The following is a 23,708-nucleotide window of genomic DNA, read 5'->3' as shown; positions in this document are numbered from 1 at the left end:
CTCTGAGTGGACAGGATAGATATTTAGGAGAAAATGAGCAACCCCTCCTACCCAGGATATGGAGGTGCCTGCCCAGTTCCCAGACTGGGAGCAGAGAGGGTGCAATTGTAAGATTCTTGCCAAGAATATGCTATACACCCCCCAATAAAATGTTACCTGACTTTGTTCTTAGGCCTGCTTGTAATGACCTTTAAAAATAATCCACAAGGGGTACCTGGTTGGCTCGGTAGAGCATGCAACTGTTGATCTCACGGTTGTGAGGTCAAGCCCCATGTTGGGTGTAGTGCTCACTTAAATAAAAATAAAAACAGTCCATAAGTGGAAAAGTCAGCCTTAAATGCAAGTCTTTATTCACCCTGGACTCCACTGCGAAAAACAATACCTGGGCAAGAGGAAGTGCCCAATAAATAAAGAGTGAATGAATGAATCAGTGACAGAAAGAGGAAGACAAGGATGAGAATGGGCTCAAAAAGGGCTGAGCATTAATTCAAGCTGTATTACTGCATACGTGAGCATTTGTGAACTGAAGAGCTCACTAAATTGATCTTTTGCTTTTCTTTAGGATTGGTTAGTCCTGAGTTTGGAGGACTGAAGCATGTGCTTTCAAAGGCAGTGTACTGTAATGGTTGAGGGCGTGGAGTCTGGCGCCAAAGAGCCCGGGTTTGTATCTTAGCCACACCCCTTACCTGCTGTGTGACCTTGAGCAAATAACTTAAACTTATGCCTCAGTTTCCTTATCTGTAAAGTGGGAATTATTAAAGTATTTCCCCACATAAGATTGTGAGATTAAAGTCAAGTGTTCTGAGGAAAGGCTGGCGGTGAGTGAGTACTCTGGGAGTGCTGTTGTTAAAAGTCCCTCAGTCATATTAATAAAATTCAGTTGATTTACACACTGTAATGAGGCTTTATCATGCACCCTGTCCGGGGTGCTTTCTTTCTCTCTGTTTTATTCTAGCAGTTAAAGCTACCCATGAGGGGCGCCTGGGTGGCTCAGTGGGTTAAAGCCTCTGCTTTTCGCTCAGGTCATGATCCCAGGGTCCTGGGATCGAGTCCCGCATCGGGCTCTCTGCTTGGCAGGGAGCCTGCTTCCTCCTCTCTCTCTCTCTGCCTGCCTCTCTGCCTACTTGTGATCTCTATCTGTCAAATAAATAAATAAAATCTTTAAAAAAAAAATAATAAAGCTACCCATGAATAGTAAGAACACTTCAACAAACATTAGAAACTGAAAGGAGGGCACCTGGACGGCTCAGATCATGATCCCAGGACATTGGAGTCGAGCCCCATGTCGGGTTCCCTGCTTATCCCTCTGCCTGCCGCTCCCCCTAGTTGTGCGGTCTCTGGTTCTCTGACAAATTAATAAAATCTTTAAAAAAAAAAAAAAGAAAGAAAGAACTCCCTGCCTGGACAATTTGATGTACATTTCACATCCTCTTTCCACCACTACCACCAATCTTCTCTAGTTTAGATGATCCCAATTTCTCCATCTCTGACATGGATAATAATTTACCTTCCATGGCTGATAAGGGAGCCAATAAAAAATATATATATTGAACTTTTATTGAAGTATGTGAGCATATTAAATAGTGTAATAAAAATGCCTTTTCAGGGGCACCTGGGTGACTCAGTGGGTTAAAGCCTCTGCCTTCAGCTCGGGTCGTGATCCCAGGGTCCTGGGATCGAGCCCTGCATTGGGCTCTCTGTTCTACGGGGAGCCTGCTTCCTCCTCTCTCTCTGCCTGCCTCTCTGCCTACTTGTGATCTCTGTATAAATAAATAAAAAATAATAATTTTTTTTTAAAAATGCCTTTTCAAATGGCCCAGCAGAAACCACTAATACTGGCATTTTATCTTTTTTATTATTTTTTTTAAGATTTTATTTATTTATTTGACAGACAGAGATCACAAGTCGGCAGAGAGGCAGGCAGAGAGAGAGAGAAGCAGGCTCCCTGCCAAGCAGAGAGCCTGATGCGGGGCTCTATCCCAGGACCCTGGGATCATGACCTGAGCCGAAGGCAGAGGCTTAACCCACTGAGCCACCCAGGTGCCCCAATACTGGCATTTTAAAAAATACATTTAAAATAGTAGTTGAGGGCACCTGAGTGACTCAGTCAGTTAAGAGTCTGACTCTTGATTTCAGCCCAGGCCGTGATCCCAGGGCTGTGAGATCAAGCCCCACACTGGGCTCATGAGCTGGGCGTAGAGCCTGCTTAAGATTTTCTCTCTCGCTCTGCCTTTCTCCCTTGCTCTAAAAATAAAAAAATAAAATAAAATAGTTGATTTATTAGTATTCATAGCTTTATAATGTGGTTTCTAAAGTGAAAGTGATAACAGCCAACAGAAGTATCAAAAAGACAACATGTAGCTATCCTGATATTGAGATAAAACTAAAAAAATCGGAGTTTGGTGGAGTGATACTGCCAGTAACATTGCATTTAAGAATGTTAGCCTTTTCTACTATCAGGTCTTAGAGCATATTTTTGGTAGTAAATTACTTTATATGTAAGTGTGTACAAATATATATTATACAGGGTCATGTGTTTAGGGAAATGGTCTCCTTTTCATAATTTGAAAATTCCTGGTGACTCCATTTCATTAACACATATTCTCATGCGACATTAACTCCCTGCTTCCTAAGATGCCCTATAATTTATACTGCCGACATTACCTTGGAACAGTTGTGATTACTGCAGCTAGTTCGGAATTCTTTAAAAATGAATGAAAAACACAGAGGAAAATTAATAACCTATGAATGGGGAAGGGCTGGGATGGCAGGGGCAGGGGAGAAAGGCAGCTTGGCCCAGGAATGGCCCAGGAATGGCGTCGAAAACAGGGAGAAGAAAGGGAGCTGAATGCCTGCAGCCATGTTATTTTTACTGCGGCTTCTTGCTCCTATCCACCCGCCTCTTCCAGTCTGAGCTTTGAATACAGTTGCATTTTCACCACAGAACTTGGCTAGGTCTCCTCAGGGACTTTCTCTTTCCCATCTTTCCATAAATTATAGGTTTGCACATGAGAACAGAACAGATGATTCCCATTATCTTTTGGGTTGGGTTAGGATTTTTTTTTTTTTTAAACCTGCCCACTCTTAAATGTGTATCCTAGTTCAGGGAGGTGAGCTTTTGTTAACACAGTGGCATATCCACCAAGGACCTTCTTAATAGGATGGCTTTAACCTAGTTTCCTTGACCAGTACAATGGCGATCATTTTCCTTGGCCTTTAAATACTCACAGGAAGGGGCGCCTGGGTGGCTCAGTGGGTTAAAGCCTCTGCTTTCGGCTCAGGTCATGATCCCAGAGTCCTGGGATGGAGCCCCGCCTTGGGCTCTCTGCTCCGCAGGGAGCCTGCTTCCTCCTGCCTCTTTGCCTAGTTGTGATTTCTCTCTCTCAAATAAATAAAATATTAAAAAAAAAAAATACTCACAGGAAGTCATTGCTCCAGAAGAGCCGGCCTTGCCTGAGCTGCCCACTGGTGCGCCTAGCACTTGAACCCCACCTGGCACGCTGCAGCCTCCACATGAATGTCTGGAAATTGTGCTCCTTATTTTGGTGGTAAAGTGACATTTCTAGGACACTACTGTACTTTCATAAAGGAGCCATTCAGATCATTGTAATCAAATAGCTCCAAGTGTTCATTTACACCAGAACATAGAGACCATTTATAGATAAGATGTAGAGCTCACTGAAAGTTAGAGCCACTGCTAGTAGTTCAGGTTGATCGAGCTCCAACCCTGGGCACTCTTTAAAAAAAAGGGGGGTGGGGGAGGGAAGGAAGGAAGGAAGGGAGAAAAGATTTTATTTTTTAAGTAATCTCCACACCCAGAGTGGGGCTTGAACCCACAACTCCAAGATCAAGAGTTGCATGCTCCACCCATGAGGCAGCCCGGCGCCCCTGGGCACTTTTCGATTAGACACCCAGACCCGTGCAAATTCAGTAAAGGAAGGGGAAAGGAATTTACTGTATTGCAGCGGAGTTTACTCTGCTCTTCATGGTCTCCCCTAAAGTACTCAAGCCAAGCTTTCTAAAAGGAGTAGGTCCTAGGGGAAAGGTGCAAGGAGAGATTAGAAAATGTGACTTCATTCCACTTCCAGCATCTGGAACATTCTGTTGCTTACAGACATAATAAAAGTAGAGTGAAGGAATTTACAAAAATTGTCCTCAACAGTGTGGGAAGAAGAGAAGTGGGAAAGGACAGATAACATTTTTAAGAAAGAATAGTTAACATTTGATGCAGAATTCAATAGAAAAGCTGAGCAACCTTCCTGAAAAAGCAGAGCAAATGAGGATCTGGACTTGGCCTGATCAGAAGAAACCTAACAATCCAGAGGTCTGTAGAGAAAAGGGAGGCCACTTACAAATGGGGGATGATGACAGCAAAAGGAAAAACCTGACACGTTCCACTTGGGGCACTGGAGGAAGAAACAGAGCTCAATGGAGAGGAGGAAGGGGCAATAAAGACGTTATCAAGAAGCAGGTCCTAGAGATGGAAGAAACGGTTCCTCCCTGGGAAGTGGACAGGGACTGAAGCAGACAGGTATTTTTAAAATCCAGATCCTTGTAAATGAGGCCACCATCAAGGTAGACCCACCACAGGGTCTGGAGACTGCTATAAATTTCCAAATGACCTTATCTTGTAGTTTAACAACCTCAACATGTACTTGTCCACTATCTCTTGCCCTACCTAACCTTGACCAAGAGCTACTAAATTAATACCCTCTCTTTCTACTCGACTGCCCTGGCAGCACTGTTGTTCCCTCTGTACTAAATATAGTTCCAGGGACAAAAGGGATGAAACACATGAAAGGCAACAGCTTAGGATATGTTAATATATGTCTTTCTTGTTCAGGACCAACTAATCCATCTCAGGAGCCCCCTAGAATGACTGCCTTTTGATGTTAGCTTATTTATTTGATGATTTACTGATGAGTAAGTCTTCCCTCACTATATTTCACAATACAAATTAAATCATGACGTGTAGCCACTCTGAGGGTTAAATCCTATGTTAATTCTATTGTTTACACCAAATAGAGGGGACACTGATTTCATAATTAAAAGCCTCATATATTTAGGTGACCTTGTTTACCTAAGTAGTGACTTACAGTTAAGATCCTAAAAGCCTTTCTGTATGGCGGGACCTTTCTGTGTAAAGGCAAAAATATATCACACAGCAGTGCTCTTGGTCAAGAAAATGGGGCATGGAAGGAAACAAGCCAAGTGAGCAATAAATTACCATAGATGTGTGTGTACGGAGTTACTCTTTTAATCCAAATTACTAAAGAATGGTCATTCTTATTCCCTAGCTCTCTGTTCTCTCTAGAAATATGTTGCTATATTACTATATTTCTAATACAACTTAATATAGGCCTTCAGTATCCTCATTTGGCATTCCTCAAAGTGTGAGATATTAAGAACATTTCTGGGGCTCCTGGGTGGCTCAGTGGGTTAAAGCCTCTGCCTTCGGCTCACGTCATGGTCCCGGGGTCCTGGGATCGAGCCCGGCATCGGGCTCTCTGCTCAGCGGGAAGCCTGCTTCCTCCTCTCTCTCTCTCTCTGCCTGCCTCTCCACCTAATTGAGATCTCTGTTAAATAAATGAAATCTTAACCAAAAAAAAAAAAAAAAGTAACATTTTTGAGCTCGTACTGTGCTATTTCCAGTTCTGCCGGCTCTACATGTGTCTCCTCCTTTGACCCTCACAACCAGCCTGTGAAGGGGGTATTATGGTTAAGCCCATTTCTTAGATGAAAACCTTAGGCAGAGCAGGTTAATAACTTGCTCAAAGTCACCAGTTAGTACATGGAAAAGTCTCAGAGTTTGAACTCAGCAAGGCCAGTTTAACCAGTGCTTTTAATTACTGTGCAAGGGCACCTCTGATTCCATGGAATTTCTACCAAAACGATATTGGTCGGTACAAGAGACGCTTCAGACAGTACATGGACATGGCATTAAACAACATCTAATTGCATTATGAGAAAATTACTCCCTTCAATTCTCTTTCTGTCCTTGAGGTTAAATTAAACAAAGACTTATTCTGGTGCTGCTGTGACTTGAACCCTTAACACGTGCTAGTCTTTTTTTTTTTTTTTAAACAGAGTTGGCAGGAGGCTCAGGGTCTTCCAGCCAGTTGTGTTATCTTGATTTTTTTTTTAATATTTTATTTATTTATTTGACAGAGAGAGAGAGGTCACAAGTAGGCAGAGAGGCAGGCAGAGAGAGAGGGAGAAACAGGCTCCCCACTGAGCAGAGAGCCCGATGCGGGGCTCGATCCCAGGACCCTGAGATCATGACCTGAACCGAAGGCAGAGGCTTAAACCGCTGAGCCACCCAGGCGCCCCTGTTATCTTGATTTTATGGCAAGGGATACTGGTTTCCATTTATGGTATTCATATAAGGCTTTCATTTTTAAATAAACTTACTTGAGTCAACAAATGACTCCATCTAAACAAAGCATTAAGTCAATATCGCAGGTGGAATGCAGCTATGATGACGTTTGTGAAAGTGTTTCGCATGACTCAAGTTTGGGAAGCACTGTCCTGATTCTTCTGTTTTGAAGTTAACTTTAAAGCAATGGGTTTGGCAAACATTGAGAGATTCCTTTGCTCTTATCAAAAAGATCCCCACCTTCCCTCCATGGATTGAGGGCTCATCTCGGGGGGAGCTTTCACTAGGTCATACAGAAAGGAGAAAAATAATGTGGGTTATTTTTAATACCACCATATAGGCTAAAAAAATTTTTTTTCTGAAATCATACTATATCTACTATATCTATTTAGTTTTAAAATCCCATTACTTTCTCGTGAAATGATAGTGATAGTCAATAGAGTGTTTGTCTTTAATATCCTTATTCAGAAGAAGTAAAAATTCGAAACTTTAAAAAAAGTTGTGCTGACCCAGAAAACATGAAATTTGGGTGCCATTGCTCAGTCACCATTCATGGTCGGATTCCTCTTCATTGCCTAGCAGTCTTGAATACTTCAGGAAGCGTGATATGGAATCATGCCAAGCTCTTTCTAAAGTGCATTCAAGCATTTTCTTCGGGGAAATTATTAGAGAGCCTGCTTATGAAATTCGCTCGTCTATTCTCAGGTTTATAGTTTTCATATCAAGACTGCAGTGCTAATTATTAATAAAATAATTTTTCAAAGATGAGACATCTCTGAAATAGTGTGAGCACCCAATCCACTGAAATACTTATATTTGCTAAAATGTTTATTTCATTTTGCACTTCCAAAGTGGAAAGTTCAGAGCACAACTGAGAAATACTTGAATAGTCATTGGTTTTTTGTTTGTTTTTCTTTAATGTTGCTGCTGTTGTTTCTGGGACTCTGGAGATTGGAGAAGCTAAAAATCTTGGACATATTTAAGAAGAAAAGTCCTTTTTCTGTTTTTTTCATATCATGCTGACCAACACATTATTTTACTCTGAGATTTCAGAGCTGATCTAGAAGGAAGCCATTTGGAGATGCAGAAAGAGTTGTAAAAGGGAGAGGAGGCCCCAAATGCCCAATGTCAAGGAGACTAGAGTTGGAAGGGTTAATTGTAAGGCTAAAGCACAGACAAGAAGCAAAGTTCAAAGACTCCAGCAAAATTTAAGATGATTTGTTAGGATAGGTCTGAGTTAGCCAGGGGAGATCTGGCAAGTTCAAGGCCAGCATTGGCCAGCAACCCCAAATCAACACGATAGCTGCCACAGTCAATGCTCTAAGGAAGAAAACAAACTAGTTAGAGAGCTCTCAGACCTGAGACAGTCCGAGGCCTCTGGATCATTCTGTAGACTTGGTGAATATTACTGGCTTTCATGTTTTTACTTCACGAACACTTAAGATGTCTGAGTAGCCCTGTCCCTTACATGGCTTTCCTTCTACCTTAAAGAACTGTTGTAGAAAGACAGCCAGATTCTCATCTTCATGTGCCCAATGACCTCGGTTTCAGCAGCAGATGGCAATGGTTTGTTCTGATCTGATGCTAAGTCCCATATCCATATGGAATCTTTCATGATCCAATACAAGGAGACCTGGAACAGACCTATCAGACTAATGTCATCTTTTTTTCACTTGGGAGTAGCCATGACCCAGAGTACCTGCAGAGAGCAGGGCCAGACTGAAATATGTGGATGCCTAAGCAGGCTAACATCTTGGCATCTTACTCATTTGTACTCTTTAAACATGCTTTGAGTATGTACTCAGAGTATTTATTATATTTAGTAGATAGGGGGAAAGGGAGAGAAACTCATTATCAATAAAAATACATTATACTTCTCTCTTTTGAAATGAAGTATTTATTATATGCTTTAACACTAGCACTACTTTTTTACCTTATTTGGAATGGGATTCCTGCTAAGTGTTTCCATAACTCTGAACTTGTTCATCTTAGTCACAGCTTCTCCAAGAGTACAAGCAACATACATGGATATAATTACAAAGTCTTGATTAAAATATCCTTTTTTTTTTTCTGGCTTTCATGTCAGCAAAATGTTCTCAATTTTTTTGAATACCAAATCTTGTCATCATTATCAGTTTTTCTTTTTCTTGCCCAGTTGACCTAGCTAGAACCTTCAGTAAAATGTCGAATTGATGTGTTGAGAACAGACATCCTTGTCTAGTTCCTGATCTTAAGTATAAAACGTTTGATCTTTCATCATTAAATGTACTTTTGACTGAGTTTTTCCATGGATAGCCTGTATCTGTTCAAGTTCCCTTCTTTTCTTAGTCTGTCAAATGCTTTTTATCACAGAGAGATGTTGGATTTTGTCTAATGCTTTTTTCTTTCTTTTTTGGGGGGGGGCATCTACTGAGATGATCATGTTGTTTTTGTTCTTTATTCTATTAATATGGTCTTATACATTGTTTGATTTTTAGATATTAAACCAACCTTGTATTCCTGGGATGAATTCCAATTGCTCATAGGTTGGTTTTTTGGTGTGTGTGTGTGTTTTTTTTAAGATTTTATTTATTTATTTGGCAGACAGAGATCACAAGTAGGCAGAGAGAGAGCAGAGAACCCAATGCGGGGCTCCATCCTAGGACCCTGGGATCATGACCTGAGCTGAAGGCAGAGGCTTTAACCCACCCAGCCACCCAGGCGCCCCAGTTTTTAATTCTTTTTAAATGTTGCTAGATTCAGTTGGCTAGGGTTTTTTTGTTTGTTTGTTTTGTTTTGTTTTGAGAGAGAGCAAGGGACGGGGTGGGAGGCAGAGTGAGAGAATCGGAAGCAGGCTCCACTCCCAGCACAGTGCCTAACACAGGACTTGATCTCACAACCCTCAGATCACAACCTGAGCCAAAATCAAAAGTCAGACGCTTAGCCGACTGAGCCACCCAGGCGCTACTGGCTAGTATTTTTTTGAGGATATTTGTATCTTTTTCCAACTGTTTAATTCTTATTTTTATTTACAATTTTTACAGAATCAGTTGACGGACTTTTATGCAATGAAACTAATATCTTACACTTATATTAATTGATTTCTCAGATGACTATGAGCTGCTTCATTCCAGGATGCTTTCCTTAGCTTACAGTTTCTCTGTACATGTGCTTACCACCAAAATGCTCAGTACTTAATATATAAAGAAGTTTCTTGGGACGCCTGGGTGGCTCAGTTGTTAAGTGTCTGCCTTGGGTTCAGGTCATGATCCCAGAGTCCTGGGATCAAGCCCCGCATCAGGCTCCTTGCCTGGTGGGAGGCCTGCTTCTCCTTCTCCCACTCCCCCAGCTTGTGTTTTCTCTCTTGCTGTGTCTCTCTGTCAAATAAATAAATAAAATCTTTTTTTAAAAGTTTCTTAAAATTTCCATTGCTATCTACTTATTCTCTAGAGGGACTAATTCACATTTGCCAGTAATTTAAGAAGTAACTATGGAAACATGAGCTCACTGGCACCTAATGCCCAATTTATTTGGTGACCAAGTGTAGTACAACTTACCAGTTCATGTCCTGGCACTGGCTGGGCCATGCCATAATCTAGTTCTGATGATGTTGGACTCTAATGTTTGGGTTCATAGTGCCTGATAGTCACAGAAGGGAACTCTCAGGACATCTTTCCATTTTATATTGTGCCAGCTGTGGTTTGGGACAGCATAATCAGAAGACAATATTCATATCTTCCCCTTTCATCACTTTCTTTGGGAGAAAGGAGACGGAACACCTATCCGAGCACACGGTACCAAAGCCTTGCCAGCTGGTGGTGAAGTCACGTGTGTGAAGCCTCCCAAGCTGAGAGTGCAGGGTTTAATAAGGACAACTTGTTGAGCAGGTATAACAGGTACCAAGACAGACTCAGATCTGCCTTTTCCTCTAGACTAACTGCATCAATGGAAAATGATTTTTGTTATTTGATTAGAGCTTTAGGCTTAGGCAACTCTCATTGTGATAACTCAGGCTTTTTATAACTGTTTTCAGAGGAAGAGAGACAAAGAAAACAAGGGAGAACAACTCTGACCATGGTCTAAAGCCAGGCTTCTGTCACTAAGCAATAAAGAAAAAAGCTCAAGTAGCCCTTGCATAAGTGGGAATTTGCGGTTTCTAAAGCTGCCCATTCCCCAAACGACTAAAATATGTTATTGGCATTTGGCACTGTTTCCTATGTTTTGCTCTCCTTAAATTTCTCTTTAAAAGGGTTTGAGTTTAAAGGCAGAACCACCGAAAAATGCAATTTAATCATAGAACTGTGAAAGGCCGAGTTAACCCCAGGATGCCCTGTTTTGTTTTGTTAAACCAGAACTTTGAACCAGGCTTATTCCCAGGGCCTGCTGGGAAGTCTAAGGCTAGGCAGAAGGGAAGGAAAAGAGAGAGGCAGAGGAGAGAAAAGGACTAGGCCAGACCAGCCCTGGGATGGCATCACCATGCACCAAGGGCTTCCCACCATCACCAAGTGACTGCAGGATGTAAGCAGCAGGAGAAAGACAGGAAATTGGAGAGAGAGAACTCAGCCAAGGGCAAGAGTGGAAGGGCTCACTGGTGGCACAGTCTCCCATACCACAGGCCGCCACAGGACAGAACGCTAGACTCCCAGCAGTTTCTTGGCCCCAATTCACTTTTTTAACAGTTGTGTTTTCCCCCAGATTATTAAAGTGTACTCATGTCACAGAATCTGGAAGTATAGTTACTAGGGAGAAGGTAACCATCAGGCAGCGTGGCCGAGAGGTTCAGATCGCAGCCCTTGGCAGACCAGAGTTTGGGTCCCAGGTCCACTGCTCAGCATCCTCACATGCGGTGAGGGGAAGTAAGATCTCACAATGATGTGAGGGTTAAATGAGGTCCCTTACCTAGCCAAGGTGAGCTACTGCTGCTCTATCGCTACTTCCCGTTAGCCCACCAGCACGGGTAATAATTACATATACATCTGGCTAGTTCTTCTTTATGCATGTGTTAGGTATAAAACATGGCTCATTCTTTACAGTATATAAATCTTAATCTTGCTTTAACTTATTAAATAATCTTCAGAGGCACTAACTCTTTTGTCTTGTAGAAGATTCCACTGCTGTAGTTTAATGCCTTTTCCTTTTTATTGGATATTAGGGGTTTCCAGTTTTGTATTATAAATAATACTAGGATATACATCCTTGTATAAAATCATTTATTTGATTTTCTGATTTTCTGATATTTTGATTATTCTGATTATGATAAATTCAGAAGAGGAATTACTATAGTCAGGGTTTGAACTTTTTAAAAGCTCTGGATTTAGTTTACTAGATCAATACCGGCCAACATGGGAAGTTCTCCCCTCAGCATTAGCCATTGTTATTTTATTTTTTAAGATTTGTTTATTTATTTATTTATTTTTGAGAAAGAGGGAAAGGGAGGAGAAGCAGGCTCCCCACTGAGCAGGGATTCCCCATGCAGGGTTCAGTCCCAGGACCCCCAGGATGATGACCCAAGCCAAAGGCAGCTGCTTAACTAGCTAAGGCACATACAGGTGCCCCAGCCATTGTTATTTTACACACACACACGCACACACACACACACAGACACGTGCCACGTGCGCACAGATCTTTGATAATTTTAGAAAAAAAAGTTTCCTCATCATTATTTGACTTTGCATATCTATTTTTTTATTATTATTTGGGAAGCTAAACATTTTTTTCGTATGTTTATTACTGCATTTTAAAAAATGATTACATTTTGGGATGCTGTGTGGCTCAGTTGTTAAGCATCTGCCTTCTGCTCGGGTCATGATCCCTGGGTCCTGGGATTGAGTCCTGCATCAGGCTCACTGTTCCACAGGAAGCCTGCTTCTCCCTCTCCCACTCCCCCTGCTTGTGTTCCTTCTCTCGCTGTATGTCAAATAAATAAATAAAATCTTAAAAAAAAAAATGATTACATCTTTTGTCCATTTGGGACAGGCTCTTTTTTCAATTTGTTTGCATTAGTTCCTTATACATTAGGTGTCATGTTTTTCCTAGTTTTGTTGTTTGCCTTGGATTCTATATATGATGTTTTGATAAAAATAAGTTTTCAACTTTTATGAGTTCAGATCTGTCCACTTTCCCTTTTTGTGATGCTTTTCTGTGGCTTTAAATCCCACAACACCTTTCAGAATCAGATAAATAATAATTTGCATTTTCTTATCTATTAAAATAATTTTGTACATTTAATAATTTAATGTTTCTGGGATTTATTTTTATTCATGCTATAAGTGAGGATATAAGGGTTTTTTCCCCAAAAAATTGTTAAGCAGTCATTTCAGCTCCTTTTTAAAGAGTCTGTCCTTTCCATCCTGACTTTTGGTACCATATTATTTGTAATCTAATTACACGTGTGTCCTGGGGTCTGTTTCTGAGCAATCACTCCTGTTTCCTCAGTAGCAAGTCTCATCGCCAGTATCAGTCATTTGAATTTTATGATATTTTCCTAACTAGTAGTACAAATATATCCTCATATTCTTGTTTTACAAAATTGTCTTACTTATGCCTGCCCTTTTGTCCTTCCAAATCAACTTTGGAATTAACTTGTCAACTCAATTTACTTTTTAAATTACTTTAATAATTGTACTGATTCCAAGCTGAATTTTTGTAGTTTTTCTTAACAGTGAGAATTTTTAGCTCCGGACTTGAAAAGAAACACATGTAGTTTAAATTTATGTAAGATTAGTCAACTAAAGAATTAACTTATTTTAAGGGCACCTGGGTGGCACCATCAGTTAAGCGTCCAACCCTTGGTCTCGGCTCAGGTTGTAATCTCAGGGTAGTGAGATCGAGCCCCGCACCAGGCTCCATGCTCAGAACGGAGTCTGCTTGAGAGTCCCTCTCTCCCTACCCCTCTGCCCCTCCCTCCCTAAAATAAATATTTTCTTTAAAAAAAGAATTACCTTATTTTATCATCTTAAACACAAGTATGATTGAATGTTCCCAGCACATGCTGCCAGAACTTGTCAGGAGACGGTTGCAGAGCCAGCCACTTCCTGTCAAGTTATGAGACTTTTACAGACTGCACATTAATATTCATTTTTGAGGTACAGAAGGGGCCGAACATGTACCAAATGTTCAAATGCTTCAGTATTTTTTATTCTACATAATCAACAAGAATGTTAGCTATTCCAATGACAGAATGCTTTTCAAGATCAGTTCAAAAATTGCCCAGTCTGGCCTTTCTGGCTGCCCACAGAATCCATCCTCTATTGTCCTCATGTTTGGAAAGCTGACTAGCTCATCCCTCAGGAATTGTACATGTCCCGGGAGTTCATGAGTCACATGTCCCCTGGAGGCTCTGCTAAAGTGTATGTGGTGTTTAACTGGCAGCGGCTCCTCTGCCCTCTAGGCTCATGCCATTAACCACAGCCTCGTCTGGTCACAGACTTGCCATTCTGTTTGGGCAGAGTTGCCATTTAAATGTTTGGCCCTGGGGCCTGCAGCAGGAATATTCCAGAAATATTCCCTTTCAGCTTGTAGGATGCAAAGGTTGAATGCACTTGGAAAGGCCCGAAGTGGAAATGGAGCATTAACCTCCTTAACAAGTGATCTGTTGACATCTGTGGAAGGCAGCAGAGCAGGACGGGGGTCAAGTGGTAGCTAGAGTCAAAAATGCCCTAGAAACTAGGGGACATTTGGCCACATAGGAGAGCAGGACAAGGCCCTGAAATCGTACAGGCGGAGTTCAGACTCCAGCTTTGGTGCACATTGGCTCTCTGACCACAAGACAAGACCCTGCATCTGTCTCCATTTACTTAACTGTAAAATGAGTAGCCTACTACTTATTTTGGGCAGTTGCAGTAAGAACTGGAGGTAAATATAGAAAACATCAAGAATTCACACATGATGATAGCAATCAATAGTAGTTATTAAAAGCAAAACTTTTTCAGGGAATGAGGAGGTAGGTTGGCATTGTGAGAGCAGGAGATGGATGCCCAGTAGATAAAAACGAGAAGCAAGCTTGGAAAGACAGGATGTACCTAGCTTGTGGGAAGACCTTGGAGGGCATGCTAAAGAGTTGAAAACTTATCTTATGGGGGCTGAAGAAGTCTCAAGGGGTTTTTATTTAAAAAAATACCAGTTGGGGGAGCCTGGGTGGCTCAGACAGTTAAGTGTCCAACTCTTGGTTTCGGCTCAGGTCATGATCTCAAGGTTGTGAGATGGAGCCCCATGTTGGGCCCCATGCTCAGTGGGGAGTCTGTTTGAAGATTCTCTCCCTCTGCCTCTCTCTCCCCCACTCATGTATATGCATGTACACGCACACACTCTCAAATCTTAAAGAAGGAAGGAAGGAAAAGAGGGAGGGACAAACAGACAGACAGACCAGCTCTAGAACATACTGAAGTACAATGTTTACAACTGGGCTCTGGGAGTCCAGCTCCCTACTCTACACATCTAAGCTGGGCGACCTTGGGCAAATGAGTTAAGCCTTTTAAGCCTCAGTTTTATCATCTACAAATTGGTAATGAGAAAAATATTGACCTTTTAATGTTCTTGTATGTAATAATAATTATTTATTTAATGCTCACTATGTGCCTGCAAGTGTTCCAAGTGCTTGACTTGTATTAGCTTAAAGAAAAAAAATGAATTAAAAAGCTTCAGTGGAGACTGGCACAGATTCAACAGTCAGTCACTGCTGTGGGGGTGGTGCAACGACTGATACCATTTTTATCACGTGGTCAAATCTGTATTTTATGATGGCGTAGAGAATGGGTTGGCGTGGTTGGGGCTGGAGGCCAGGAGAGCAGGTAGGACAATAGTAGTTTCACATACATGTTTAAAAATTCATTGAGTTGTACCTAAGATCTGTGCACTTTATCTTCTATATGTGATACCTCAATTAAAACATATGTATGAGAGATAGCCTCTTCTCACTGTTGACCTAAGCTACTCTACAATTGCCCAGAGTTCGAATTAGCTGAGTGCTCATCACTAAAAATAAAATAATAAATAAATTTTAGGAAATAAAAGAGACTGAGGGAATGAGGTAAAATCCTTTTTCAGTTGCCCATGCTTCTGGAGAACAGAAAGTCCAAGGAAAACCAAAACCTCTACAACTCATTCAAAACTATGACCTGCTGGGCGCCTGGGTGGCTCAGTGGGTTGGGCCGCTGCCTTCGGCTCGGGTCGTGATCTCGGGGTCCTGGGATTGAGTCCCGCGTCGGGCTCTCTGCTCGGCGGGGAGCCTGCTTCCCTCTCTCTCTCTCTCTCTGTCTGCCTCTCTGCCTACTTGTGATCTCTCTCTCTCACTGTCAAATAAATAAATAAAATCTTTAAAAAAAAAAAAACAAAAAAAAAAAAAAAAACTATGACCTGCTTGATAGTTTTCCCTCGGCTAAAGCTATCAGCTGTAGCAAAGGACTATCCGAGAGTCATCTCTCTTCTGGCCTAGGGGCATAGAGATGCTGGGAGAAAGGCAGACTACTGGTGTGGAGGAGGTTAGATGCTGGACCAGATCACAGATGGTCTGCCCTCATCCCTCTGAAAAACTGGCTCTTTACAGGCCTTCCTTTCTTAGGACCCATTTCCATTTAGATTTTGCCGCAACTCTGAACATGTCACCTGTGGGCCTGCTATTCAAAACGCTTTTCTCTTTGAGCCTGATCTTATCTCTGAATGTCGTCCTGTTGTAAAATCAGTTTTATTTTTTGTTTAAGGCCAAGTCTAAGGCAGGTTAGTCAGTTCATTGACTTTTGCTTGGACTGACACCAAATTACATGATAAAAATGTTCAAATTGGGTAACAGACTTGCCCTGCACAGTGCCCTGGGTGGTATGAAATTATTGTGACCTCTGAATGTCTGGGGAGTGGATTAAAAAATAGGATATCAATACGGTTTCTCCTTCTATTGACTACAAAAACACCCATGTAAAACTGTAAGAGTTTGGGGACCAGCCTGGTGATCAAGATCAAATAATGTGCCTCGGGGGAGGGAGCCCTGGGGTCAGGTCATTTCTGAGAGGGCAGGAAGGAAGCAGCAGAGCTGCAGAAGGGCACTGAAAACATTTAAGTGAGATTCGTCAAAAATGCAATATGCATCCTGATTGCTTACCTTCTAACTCCCAGTTAGGTATTTAAGGAGATAAGATTAAATGTCTAGAATTCAGTGATAATTATGTAAACAAAAACCTGACCTTAAATTGCCTGGTATTAGATAGGGCTATTGACACTCCACATATCTTATAAGTCATTCTAATTGAATGGGGCAGTGTTACCTTCCAAAACCTAAAAACACCTGTAAGGCAGGGAACATTCTGATTAGACAAATAGGTCTCCTTAGATACAAGCTTTAAGTCTAATGCAGTCATGACAGTTTCACTGATAGGTAGTTTTTAAGAACTTTTGTGAAAATGAACATATTATCGAAGACAAGTGAAAACATAGGCCGTACAAAACCAAAAAAGGAAGGTCTTCTACATTTTTATAATGTTCCTGTATATGCATATGCAAATTTCATTTATATGTTTCTAAAGCCATGCTTTATAGAGCTGTCACTGGTTTTTTTTTTTTACCAACTTAAACATTTACTATAAAATGTTAACTCACATGTGTTATTTAAACATCCAGAAACAGAATTTTTATCTATATATACATATTGAAAGTATGAAAAGGCTAGTTACTTAAAAATTGTGGGACGCCTGGGTGGCTCAGTTGGTTAAGCTGCTGCCTTCGGCTCGGGTCATGACCCCAGGATCCTGGGGTCGAGTCCCATGTCTGGCTCCTTGCTCAGCGGGGAGCCTGCTTCTCTCTGCCTCTGCCTGCCTCTCTGCCTGATGTGTGTACTCTCTCTCTCTCTCTCGCAAATAAATAAAAATATTAAAAAAAAAAATCTGAGGCCTCGGGGACAAGCAGAGCAGCCTCCAACACGTCCAAAATGGCTGGAGAGAGGAAAGCAGACTGACTTGAAGCTTTTATTGTGGTTGGAGGGTGGGCCTGGGAGAGGATTCCCACAGGAAGCAGGAAATTGGGTGGTTTGAATCTCCTGCAGGTGCTAAAGCGAGAACTCTTGGGCTGCCCATCAGCTTGCCCAGGTGTGAGGGCACAAGAAGAGGCAGGTGTGGACCTTAAAGCTGTTTGCAAACATCAAAATAACATTTAAGACATCATCTACACAGTCACCAATTTGTTTTTCCAATGTTACACCCAAATTTCTCTTCCCTCTCTACTATTACTACCCCTCTTTTGCTTCTAAGAAGTTATCACCTTTGAATGTCTGTGATAGATTTCTTTCCTTTTTTATTGAGGTATAATTGGCATACGACATTTTATCCTTTTCAGGTATTCAACAGGATTCGCTGTTGTTGTGTAGAGAAATGGTCACCACAGTATAAATCACCATGCATTATCAATAAAATTTCTCTTCTCGTGATGAGAAAAAAATGATAAAAAAATGTGATGATAAAAAACTTTTTCTTGTGATGAGAATTTTTAAGATCTACTCTCTTATAAGTCAACTTTCGAATATGCAATATAGTGTTAATTATGGTCATCATGCTGTACATTACACCCCCATAACTTAATTATTTTGTAACGGGATATGTGTATCATTTGCCTCTCTTCATCCATTTCATTTATCACCACCACCACCACCCCCCACTGCCACCACACCCGGCAGTACCACCAGCCTGTTCTCTGTATCTGTGAGCTTGAGTTGGTTCTTGTTACAGCTGAGTGATATTCCTCTGTGTATGTGTTGCAGTTTCTGTATCCATTCACCGATTGGTGAACACTTAGATTGTTTCTGTATCTTGGCTATTGTAAATAATGCTGCAGTGATCATGGGAGTGCAGATATCTTTTCTTGTTAGTATTTTCACACTCTTCAGATAAATACCCAGAAGCGGAATTGCTGGATCACATGGTGGTTCTATTTTTAATTTTTTGAGGACCCTTCATACCATATACCATAGTGGGAGTGTTAGGGCCGATTTAATGTTAAAACCTGTTTAACTATTAGGACCTGCTTAGCTAGAGCGACTCCATATTGCCTAGGTAGCCATATTGTTGTTTACGTCCACGGACTTCATTCCGGGAATAAACGCCCCAGTAGTTCTTGGTGTCGGTTCTGGGTATCGATTCCAGGAGTAAACGCCTTAACAATAGAAGCCACGTACCTTGGGTCTGCGGTTATGCCCTATAAAACCAGCCTGTGAGATCGGGAGGGGGTCGCTCTCTTTGGAGGCGGCCCTGGCTGGTCAGTCTGACTTCTAATGCTTGGCATAGAATAAAGCTTTTTACTTAACTTTCACTTTGTCTCAGTCTCGTTCCCCCGGCCAGTCAATCTAACTTCTAATGCTTGGCATAGAATAAAGCTTTGCATAACTTTCACTTTGTCTCAGTCTCGTTCCTTTGATAACGGACCCCAACAGGAGCACCAAATTACATTCCCACCACTAGTGTACAAGGGTTCCCCTTTTCACCAACACTTGTTATTTTTTGTCTTTTCGGTAACAGCCATTCTAAAAAATGCAATGTGGTAGCTCACTGTGGTTTTGATTTATATTTCCCTGGTGATTGGTGATGTTGAGCACCTTTCATGTACTTGTTGACCATCTGTATGTCTTCTTTGGAAAAATGTCTATTTAGATCCTCTGCCCATTTTTTCTTTTTTTAACAAGCTTTAATTCACTTTGGTTTTCTTGTATAAAACTATGTAGTAGTGAGATGCCTGGGTGGTACAGTTGGTTGAGCGTCTGACTCTGATTTCGGCTCAGGTCGTAATCTCAGGGTCCTGGGACTGAGCCATTCGTTGGGCTCCACCAGAAGTCTGTTTGAGATTCTCTTCCTCTGCCCTTCCCCCTGCGCATGTGATGTGCTCTCCTCTCTCTCTCTCTGAAATCAATCAGTCAGTCTTTAAAAAAAGAAAAACCTGGGGCGCCTGGGTGGCTCAGTGGATTAAGCCGCTGCCTTCGGCTCAGGTCATGATCTCAGGGTCCTGGGATCGAGCCCCGCATCAGGCTCTCTGCTCCGCGGGGAGCCTGCTTCCTCCTCTCTCTCTGCCTACCTCTCTGCCTACTTGTGATCTCTGTCAAATAAATAAATAAAATCTTTAAAAAAAAAAAAAGAAAAACCTATGTGATGCCTACAGCTGGAGCCTGGGTCTTCTGCACAGAGACTCAGGTGTGGGTCTCTACAAGATGGTCAGTGAATTCCTGATAGGGAGACTTGGTGAACAGTCTCTTTCCAGAGGTCAGTGGCGAGAGTCCTATAGGTTTTGGAAATGGCATTAAAAGTAGCCTTGGCAGAGTTGCCCAGGGTGGCAGTGCAGCCCCTGGCTAAGGTGTACCTCTGCCCATTTTTTAATCAGTTTTTTTTTTGTTTTGTTTTGTTTTGTTTTGTTTTTTGCTGTTGAGTTGTAGGAGTTCTTTATATACTTTGTATATTAAATATCTGATTTACGGATATTTTCTCCCATTCACTAGTTGTCCTTTTATTTTGCTGATGGTTTCCTTTTTTGTGTAGAAGCTTTTTAGTTTGATGTAGTCCCTCTTGTTTATTTTTGCTTTTGTGGCCATTGCTTTTAGTATCAAATCCAAAAAAAATCCTCACAAGACTGATGTCAAGGAGCTTTCACCTATGTTTTCTTCTAGGAATTTTATGGTTTCAGGTCTTATATTCAAATCTTTAATCCATTTTGAGTTCACTTTTTGGCATGGTATAAGATGGTGATCCAGTTTGATTCCTTCATACGTGCCTGCCCAGTTTTCCCAGCACTATGCATTAAAGAAACTGTCCTTTTCCCAGTGTATATTCTTGGCTTCTTTGTTATAAATTAATTGACCATATACCTGTGGGTTTATTTCCAGGCTGTCTATTCTGTGCCATTGATCAGTGTGTCTGTTTCATGCCAATACCATATGGATTTGATTACTATAGCTTTGTGATGGAGTTTGAAATCAGGGACCATGATACCTCCAGCTTTGTTCTTCTTTCTCAAGATTTGCCTTGGCTATCAAACAGATATTAGGATTGCTTTTTTCTATTTCTGTGAACAATGCTATTGAGATTTTGGTAGGAATATAACTGAATCTGTAGATTTCTTTGGGTAGTATGGACATTTTATCAATACTAATTCTTCCAATCTGTGAGCGCAGAGTATCTCCATTTATTTGTGTCTTCAGTTTCTTTCATCAGGGTCTTAACAGTTTTCGGTGTGTAGTCTTTCATCTCCTTGGTTAAATTTATTCCTAGATATTTTATTCTTTTTTTTTAAGATTTCATTTTTTTTTAAAAGATTATTTATTTATTTATTTGACAGAGAGAGATCACACGTAGGCAGAGAGAGGAGGAAGCAGGCTCCCTGTTGAGCAGAGAGCCCCATGCGGGGCTCGATCCCAGGGTCCTGGGATCATGACCTGAGCCGAAGGCAGAGGCTTTAACCCACTGAAGGCAGAGGCTTTAACCCAGGCGCCCCAAGATTTCATTTATTTATTAGAGAGAGAGCATGTGGTGGGGAGGGTCAGCAGGAGAAGCAGACTCCCCACTCAGCCGGGAGCCTGATGCAGGACTTGATCCGGGTCTCTTGAGGACCATGACATAAGCCGAAGGCAGTCGCCCATCCAGCTGAGCCACCCAGGAGCCCCTTTTTTATTCTCTTTGATGCAGTTGTAAATTAAGAAAACAATCTTAATTTCCCTTTCTGATATTTCATTACAGATTTCTGTTTTTAAAGTCTGCCCTTCTCTCCCCCAACATACTACTCTGTAGAGGTAGCTTTCATTAACTATAGCTGATCTGTCTTCTAGACATTTCTACACATTACAAATGTTAATTTTTCATTCAATTTAATTTTTTATTTTTTTGCAAATGGGATCAAGCAATACTCCCTTCCTGCATCTTGCCTTTCTCACTAATAGTATCCTGTGGACTTCTAGACACATGTGCACGTTGAGTAGATAAAGGTTAACCAGCTACGTAGTAGAGAGTTATCTTAATTTTTTTTTTTAAGATTCTATTTATTTGACACAGAGAGATCACAAGTAGGCAGAGAGGCAGGCAGAGAGAGTGAGAGGGAAGCAGGCTCCCTTCAGAGCAGAGAGCTGGACGTGGGACTCGATCCCAGGACCCTGAGATCATGACCTGAGCCGAAGGCAGCGGCTTAAACCACTGAGCCACCCAGGCGCCCCGAGTTATCTTAATTTTTTTAAAAAGATTTATTTATTTTTAGAGAAATATAGAGAAATCCCAAGTAGGGGAAGAGGCAGAGGGAGAGAAATCTCAAGCAGACTCCCCACTGAGCACAGGACCCACTGCAGGACTCAACCCTACAACCTCAAGATCAGGACCAGAGCCAAAATCCAGAGTCCCGATGCCCAGTCAACTGAGCCATCCAGCGTTATCTTCATCTGTAACCAGTGCATTCTTTCTCTGCTAGAACCAGTACTGCAGTAAACACCCTCATAGATTTCCCTGAGCACTTGTGTAACTACACCTGTAGTGTGAATTAGTGAATACGACACTGCCAGGTCAAAGGGCAGATGTGCTTTGTAGTTGGAGAAGTATTGCCACTTGCTTTCTGAAAAGGTGGAACCAATTCTTACTTCCATTCAGTTATCTCGAGAGTACCTGTTTTCCTACACCTGCATTAATTGTCTTATCTCAACAGTTGTTTTTTTTTTTTATAATTTTTTTTTAAGATTTTTATTTATTTATTTGACAGAGAGAGATCACAAGTAGGCAGAGAGGCAGGCAGAGAGAGAATGAGAGGGAAGCAGGCTCCCCGTGGAGCAGAGAGCCCAATGCGGGACTCGATCCCAGGACCCTGAGATCATGACCTGAGCCGAAGGCAGCGGCTTAAACCACTGAGCCACCCAGGCGCCCTATCTCAACAGTTTTTTAATCCTAGCCCATCTGATAAAAAGTAACTTCACAGTATTATTTTAATTTGTATGCTTTGCCACAGTAAGGTCGAGCATCTTTTTTATGTTATTTGCCATTTGTAGTTTTTATAAATTGCCTATTTATTTCATTGACCTGTATTTAAATTATATTATTGGTGTTTTTCTTATTATTTTAAAAGAACTCTTTCTATATTAAGAAAATTGGCACTTTTTTGTAATGATGGTAACTATCCCTCCCAGTTTGTTATTGTCATGCCACTTTGTAAGTGGTGTTTTGTATTTTACTGATTTTTAAATTTGATCTATTCACATTTATCTCTCTTCTAGTAGGGCTTCTAAGATTATAAAATATTTGCCCCATGTAAATATTTTTCTCAAATTTTTCTCTAATATTTTTGTAGTTTTAAAATACTTTTAGAGCTTTCTTTTTATGTTTAAATCTTCAATGTATCTGCAGCTATTTTTTAATGGAATGAGTTAGAGATTCAGTTTTATTTTTTCCACGATATCTCACCAGTTACCCCAGGATCATTTACTAAGTAACTTATCTTTCCCCACTTTTATGTATGTATATTCGAATCCGTATCCTGGGTATACAGAGGTCCGGCATATGGACGCCACAAACGCAGTAGATAATATTCTTGAAAAACGGGATGTATGAAATCATAATCAGTACTGTGCGGTGAGTGGTGCTTTATTGCTTGTTGACTCCTTGAGGCCAAGGAGAGGAATTACCAGCCGTCTTGAGACAATGGCACGCGAGCCAATAAAGAGCACCTCCTTGGGTCTCTATGCAGGGTTGTTTTTCCTCACGCCAGTAACCCAGCTGCTCACTAGATCACAGCCTTCTAGCCAGAAACTAATTCTGGTTTCTCATTTAATCTTGGGCATCGCTGGTCTCATAAAAGCTGTTAAGTAATAATAATGGTGAGCACTTACGTTGTGCTTTTAGTCCCTAAGTGCTATCTAAACTTTAACTAATTAAATGCATTGATGAAAGGAAGGGATTTGCAGACGTCTTCAGGAAAACTGATATCTGGTTGCACACCTGTGAGGGGATGATTCCTAAAAAGCATTAACTCCCTCTTTGAATGGCACTCAGCAAGCAGAGGAATAAAAAGCTGGTGACATTATTTCACTTCTTTTGAAAATTTCCTTGGCTATCTTCTAATTAGTCTGGTTAAACTCACCTTTTATCTATCTCCCCAGATATTCCTTTTCTACATTCCTGGGGGTATTCAGCAAGCTCCTTTTGATGTTTTCCCTGTTGGTTAATCACAAAATCATAGAATCTTCAAACTGAGAGGGATCCTTATTGATCCTGCAGTTTTGAATGACGTAGTGCCGTCCCTTTATCCATGGACGAGGAAGCTGAGCACAGAGAAGTGAAGTGACTGACAGAACGGGTTGTGCAGCTCACCAGCCCCAAGGCTGCGACTGAAGCCTGGACGCCTCACTCCCCTCTCAGCCCTC

General features: G+C 41.4%; 1 protein-coding gene across 8 annotated transcripts in view; it reads left to right on the top strand.

The window, feature by feature from the left end:
• Positions 1–23,708, top strand: part of PLEKHM3 (pleckstrin homology domain containing M3) — a 183,016-nt gene that overhangs the window by 118,752 nt on the left and 40,556 nt on the right. Inside the window, exon 7 of one of the 8 annotated variants that reach the window (XR_006820277.1) lies at positions 563–660. The exons of 6 other annotated variants lie outside the window; for them this stretch is intronic. Coding sequence is in view for 1 of the 2 variants with exons in the window: in XM_046018928.1 (XP_045874884.1) it covers positions 563–592 (30 nt within the window). In the remaining variant the exon portion in view is untranslated. Of the gene's footprint in view, positions 1–562; positions 994–23,708 lie in introns of those variants that run through there. One more of the 8 variants, XM_046018928.1, reaches the window with a different exon arrangement.

This window comes from Meles meles, chromosome 9 (assembly GCF_922984935.1).
Source record: "Meles meles chromosome 9, mMelMel3.1 paternal haplotype, whole genome shotgun sequence".
NCBI classification, from domain to species: domain Eukaryota; kingdom Metazoa; phylum Chordata; class Mammalia; order Carnivora; family Mustelidae; genus Meles; species Meles meles.
This window is presented reverse-complemented; position numbering and strand designations above follow the sequence as displayed.